This window comes from Centruroides vittatus, unplaced genomic scaffold (assembly GCF_030686945.1).
Source record: "Centruroides vittatus isolate TY-2023 unplaced genomic scaffold, ASM3068694v2 contig_1772, whole genome shotgun sequence".
In the NCBI taxonomy this organism is placed as follows: domain Eukaryota; kingdom Metazoa; phylum Arthropoda; class Arachnida; order Scorpiones; family Buthidae; genus Centruroides; species Centruroides vittatus.
This window is the reverse complement of record NW_027121083.1, coordinates 62,452-68,451: the sequence shown is the minus strand read 5'-3', so window position 1 is coordinate 68,451 and position 6,000 is coordinate 62,452. Positions and strand designations below refer to the sequence as shown.

The 6,000-nt window shown below is 35.5% G+C and overlaps 1 protein-coding gene and 1 pseudogene across 1 annotated transcript; one reads left to right on the top strand and one right to left on the bottom strand.

Moving 5' to 3' along the window:
• Positions 1-1,378: 1,378 nt before the first annotated feature.
• On the bottom strand, positions 1,379-1,497 carry LOC136969247 (5S ribosomal RNA; annotated as a pseudogene).
• A 3,679-nt stretch (positions 1,498-5,176) lies between these two features.
• On the top strand, positions 5,177-5,716 carry LOC136969243 (uncharacterized). The gene is made up of 2 exons (XM_067263333.1): positions 5,177-5,204; positions 5,325-5,716. The coding sequence occupies exons 1-2, from the start codon at positions 5,177-5,179 to the stop codon at positions 5,714-5,716; spliced, it is 420 nt and encodes a 139-aa protein (XP_067119434.1).
• The last annotated feature ends 284 nt before the right edge of the window (positions 5,717-6,000 follow it).

The following is a 6,000-nucleotide window of genomic DNA, read 5'->3' as shown; positions in this document are numbered from 1 at the left end:
CTCTATTAAACGTCTGTAGTAAATGTGAATATCTCGTTCGAAAGATACTTGTTTTCTTAGGTAGCCTGCAAAATTTCGGGTTTTTCTGTAAAGAGATTGCCGAAATATAACCAGTTGAAAAGTGCAAAGATCTTCATAAAAGCTGTAACTTTTCTCTTTCTTATTCATTTGGCGGTGCAGATGGTCCTAGAGAAAGAACACCGCTGGCTCTAGAGAAGTCATATTTTAAACTTAAGCCTTTCTCGTTATCAGTGAGGTGCTGGCGAAACTTGCGGGTGGAGAAATCAAACTTGGCGGGGTCCTATCCCTTGCTTTTTTCGCTTCTTAAAATAAAATTAAGCCGTACGAATGTTGTTGTTCAGAATAAGAGAAGCTCTAATTTATGCAAATTAAACTCTTTTATAGCGATTACACTAACAGCATATTGTGAGTGGCCGTCGTGACGCCCAGCGCCCTCGGAATTGTTGGTCGTAGCTGCCTCGGGTTTGAAACTACAAACTATAGGGATTTCGGAAGTTCGTAGCTTAGCAAAACCTTATAAAGTAAATCGTAAACGTTTGTAAATTAAACGGTTTCCATAAGCGCTGTAAAGTTATGCCCGATTTTAAATTAAGTTTAGGCTACTATCCTTTACAGAAGATATAATTTTGTGTAACTTACAGATACCATTTAAACATTGTAAATAAAAAAGAGTTTATTAAAAGATTGCGGCCTGAAATTTACTGCAAACCAAAATTTTCTCCATGGCAGTATTATTGTCGCTCTCCCTCCTATATGCTTAGTATCCAGCAACTATATACAAATTCTATTTAATTCTAAACCCACATTATTATTTCACATTTAATGACTTGTGTAGTTTTAGTAAATGAAAAGAAAAATATATGTGGGGTTTAGACGAGTAACATTCCTGAACCGTTATGATTTACGAGGGTTGCGGAAGAGACAAGAACGACAAAGGGGAAAAGTGGAAAAGACGACAGCGCGAGAGGAAGAAAGAACGAATGACGTTACGATGAAAGGACAAAAGACGTTACGAAGAAGATTATTGTCCTATCAAGACGGTTTCAAGACTGTTGTCAATTCTGGTTCTCTCTATTTTTATCTCAATCACTATTCCCTCATATATATTAGGCTATTGCTTGATTTCGATGATAGCCGAAGTATATTCTTTTACACGTAATAAACGCGTTTATTACGTGTAAAACAACATTTTTTAATTGATACTTACCGAGAAGTTTTGAAACAATGTACAGGAAGCTAAAGGTTACAGAAATGTTTGCTTGACATAATGTATTAAAGAAAAATTACTGCACCAAGTGATAAATTTTATTAGACGAAAGAAAAAGAGATAGGTCGAAGAATGAAAGAAAAAGAATAGTGACAGCAGCAGCCGGTATTCCCAGGTCGTCTCCGTCCCAAGTACTGAGCGGGCCCGACGCTCCTCGACTTCGGTGATCGGACGAGAACCGGTATTTTCAGCGTGGTATGGCCGCTGCCCGAGACAAGTCGCCTGCACAGCATCACTTATGCATATTCGTACCCAATTCGCGCCTCGCATATCGTTTTTTGTCCTTCTTCCCGTCACATTCCACTTTAAACCAAATTTTCTTAAAGCGTTCGATATTACATCGACAGGATCGATAAGGGAAAAAGTTCATTAAAAATTGACAATTATATCTCATATGAAATTCACACCGCTATACTCTAAACTTTAAAGCGCCCTCCAGCTGCTTAACTAAATTACAAAGGTGGACAAAATTGGGGTTTCTATCCTTGAAGTCTATTGTTTTTCCGGTTGTAAGGGACATGATAAGATCGAAATTTCTATTCATCTTTATACGAGAATATTAGGTTTTTGCGTACATATTAACGTTAACATCAATGTACGAGTATATGCAGGGAAAATCACGCAATTTGGCCAAACTCTTAATATTAAATTTCGTGGCAACGCAACAATAAAACTCTGTGTACTAACAAATTGTCAGAGTTTTATTGTTGCGAGCGGTAGTTGATTGTTAATGCGAACGGTTGGATTTTTAGTTCGTGTGGTCAAAATTTTCTCGTTTCGAGTGTTTTTCTCAGTTTTGTTTCGTTTGCGTCGATTTTATCGGTAAGTACAGACTACGATGTTTCTAATTTTACGTATTTTTTGAACATTGTTAAGCCGAATATCTGAATTGGTGCCAATGATTTTCCGACGAATTTCTATTTCCATAACGATTGATCGGTCTTGACAAAGACGACGGACGGGGTCTTTCCACTCATTTTCACTTTTCGTTAAGCCCAAATCCAATGAAATGTAAATTAATAAATACATTACATTGGTATTAGCGCGCTATAGTTTATATACGCATCATATCCCATATGATATTTGCACTGTTATAGTGTGAACTTTAATCAAACAGAATAATTCGAAATTATTCGTCTAAGTTTTCACAAATGTTTTGTGTTAGGCAATGGACAGAACTGTACAATTTGTAGAAACTGATTTCTATAGCGAACATTAAAAATCGTTTGAAAGTTAAAATTACTATATTTAACAGAGACTTTATTATAATATTCATTTGTGACTTTTCGTTATAATAAAGACGATATTTTTAAAATTATTTTTTTCATTATTAGAAGTCTTACAATTTACATAAAATTAAATTAACAAAACGAATACGAGTTGTATTTTCATAATAGTCGTTTCTTTCTTTTGTAGAATGGAAAATTTCAAGCAATTAAAGAAGTGGCGCACCTCGGCAGATGGTGAGGAGGAGGAGGAAGGCTCTTCGTCGTCTTCCGTTCCGTTTCCGGTGATCCGGGTGCTCCCGAAAGATGTCGAGGAGAGCGGAGAGTGCGTCAAACGGGTGGTCGTCATTACTCCCGATGATAGCGCCTCGACTGTGGTCGACTACCTGGGACTGCGATACCCGGAAGTTGCAGAATGGACGGTGGAGTGTCGAGGAGAGTCCAAAGTAATCGTGGAAACATCCGTCGAGCAGAAGAAACCTTGGTGGAAAAGGCTCTTCTTCTGCTGCATAAAGTGAATCTTCTCTCTTCCGAGATCACTTCCACCCACGTTCCACTTTTCACCGGATATGACTCTGCCACCCGAATACGACTTTGTCACCCGGAAATGACGTTTCACCCGGCTACGACTTAATTTATTGCACTTGACGTTTCATCCCTGATTGGGTTTCTTCGTTTTCAATTGAAAGGACAGACATTTCTGCACTGATTGTACAACTTACTTCGATTAGATTAAAGTCTGATGATCTGCAAAGTGACAACCAAAACATAAAGCAATGTCTTCACCAGCTCAAAGACTCTGTTAATTGTCTATAAATGGACAAGGCAACTTATATTATACAAACATTCAGACTGTATTTAAACCGGTGTTCGACTGTCATTGTAGTCCGAACCAGAATTATAATTACTTCAACAATTCAATTTGTAAATCGAATTGTCTAAAGTGTATATAAACTTTCATATTTAATAAATTTTAATATGAAATTTAATTAGGGAAATTTAATATCGAATATTTGTTTTAACATCTTCAGTGAATTGATGATCCCCCTTAGGGATTTGATCAAATTTTCACTTTTATCATATCCCTGCAACATATAAACAGATCAGATTATTTATTTATTTTTAACTTATATATATATATATCTTATATTTCGTTTATTTTTACTGTTATATATATGTTATTCTTTATTGTTGTTATTTTGTATACACAAATTTCGCTTCGTGACAGTTTTAAAACGAACACGACGCGTTGTGGTCTTTTTTTTTTGCTCGATGAGCGATTTCGGTTTTTGAGTTTGTATATATAAGAAAGCCGACAAGTAAAAACGTTAGGAACAGCATACCCAAAAAACTATATATTAACTTTTCATGTAAACCGAAAGTCACTATATTTCCATTTAAAAAGTTCCAATCGAATGCAGTTAGATAAAAGACTCTATTGTTTGAAAAAGCATCACGTACAGGGGCAAGTCACTACTCATTTGAGGTGGATAACATATTATAAATTTATTTAAGAATATTTTATTATGTTATTAGACTAAGAGAATTCAATTTACCGGGGAGAAGGGCTGCCCAGTAACAAATATTATCGAATAGAAATTTGATCGACCTTTTAGGCTTTGCCTACCAACATATTCATTGGACCAAAGAATGGGAGTGTCAGGTTTTCGGACAAAAAAAGTTTTTCCAGTGACGAAAGTGGAGCTGTTTGGGTGCATCGGTTTCGAGGTGAAAGGCACAATATCAAATATGTATGCCCAAAGAAAAGAAGCGGGCGATTCTCAGTAAGTACGGTTTTATAAGTTTGCTTTTTTTACTGATAATTCTTACTTTGAATATATATTAAACCGATATTCGATGATAAATTTACGTACCCGTGTCAAGAAATCGCGGCAGAGTTTTGAAGCGATCCTACTCTTACGCATCATGGTCAATAGGTTTCTAGTCGGTGTGCAATGATCCACACTGTCGACATCAGCAGTTTCACTTAGATGAATAATTTTTGTTAAATTATGATTAATTTAGATATAAGTTTTAATTATTCTAGCATCTGATGTGTTGTTTATGATAGCCAATGACCTTCTTTTCAACAAAATATTATTGAAAGAATTTATTTGTTAGAGTATATCGATAAGTTTATGTGATGAAATAGTTGTTTTCACCTATATTACATGACACTACTAAAAGACAAACACGATTCCATGCCGATGCTCGGGCCCCTCATTGACGCTTGTTTATCTTTTTTCTAAACGTGTCTTAAAGTGTATCCTACGAGCATAGAACCCCGGAATGAGCAAAACAAGAGTAGTATTTGCAGTGCAAAATGCTGAGAATTTTAATTTTTATCAAGTTTTTGCAAAAAGTAGCCTTTTTGCTATTTTTTCGTCGGTGTTATTAATATTATTAAATAATTTAATGTTTAGTTTTATTGAATTATTATCATTTTGTAAGGTATGAGTGCCTAAAAATGGCGCAAGGAAGTTGAAAATGAGTTTTTAATGAAAAATTTCGAAAATAAAAGCGTTTTTAAAAATTTTCCGGTGACAATTCTCTTAGTTAATTGATAATTGTCTTACAATATTACGAAAATACAAATATATTATCTTAATAATTACCAGATTGTTTTCAATAGTTTAATATAACCTGTTTATAAGTTGTTCAAATGAAAGCAATTATAAAATATGCTAGAAGTAAGTATAGCGTATAACCAATGCAATAACACAAGCATTAAAACTAAATTGCGTTGATGATATTTATAATTATATGCATGTTTTCGTGCTTTTAAGTAATTTTTTTCTTTTGTTTTGCAGGAGTATGGGGATGGATGTCGTCATCCGGTCTCGGAGCCCTGGTAAGAATTAATGAAAACCTGACAGCAGCCCAATATGTTAACATTCTAGAAGGAAACATTTTACCCTCTCTCCAAGGATTGGACCCATCAATAAAGATTCCGTTCGTCCATGATCGCTCCCCGATACACACAGCCAAATTGACCAGAAACTGGCTGGAACGTCAAAGTAACATCGACGTTATAAACGGGCCAGAAAGGGGAGTCGATTTAAAACCTATTGAAAATCTGTGGGCGGAAATGGCAAGTGAGCAGTTTAATGTTTCCACGCCGGACGAACTCTGGGAAACCCTTTGCGAGGAATGGGAAAGATTTAGGATTTTGTCAGAAGCTGGTAAACAGTACGCCGAATAGGATGAAAATGGTGATCGACAACGCCGGCTTCTGGACAAAATATTAAACATCTTCGCAACGTTGCTTTAAATGTCGATTTTCTTCTTCGGCGGTGAATCGTCCACGACCTTTTCCCTTTTTCGGTGAAATCATTCCTGAATAATATTCTGTTTGCAGATATTAGTAACTGTTCGTGTATTAAATTTAAACATTTTTGTTATTTCTTTGACTGTTTTCCCTTTTTCTCTATAGCCTAATTAAATGGAATATTTGTGCAATGAAGTTTTACTGTATATGTTATCTGC

Coding starts and splice junctions, on each gene's coding strand:
- LOC136969243 (XM_067263333.1), top strand. CDS start 5,177: ATGAAAGCAATTATAAAATATGCTAGAA. Junction 5,205..5,324: donor AATTATAAAATATGCTAGAA/GTAAGTATAGCG, acceptor TTTGTTTTGCAG/GAGTATGGGGATGGATGTCG.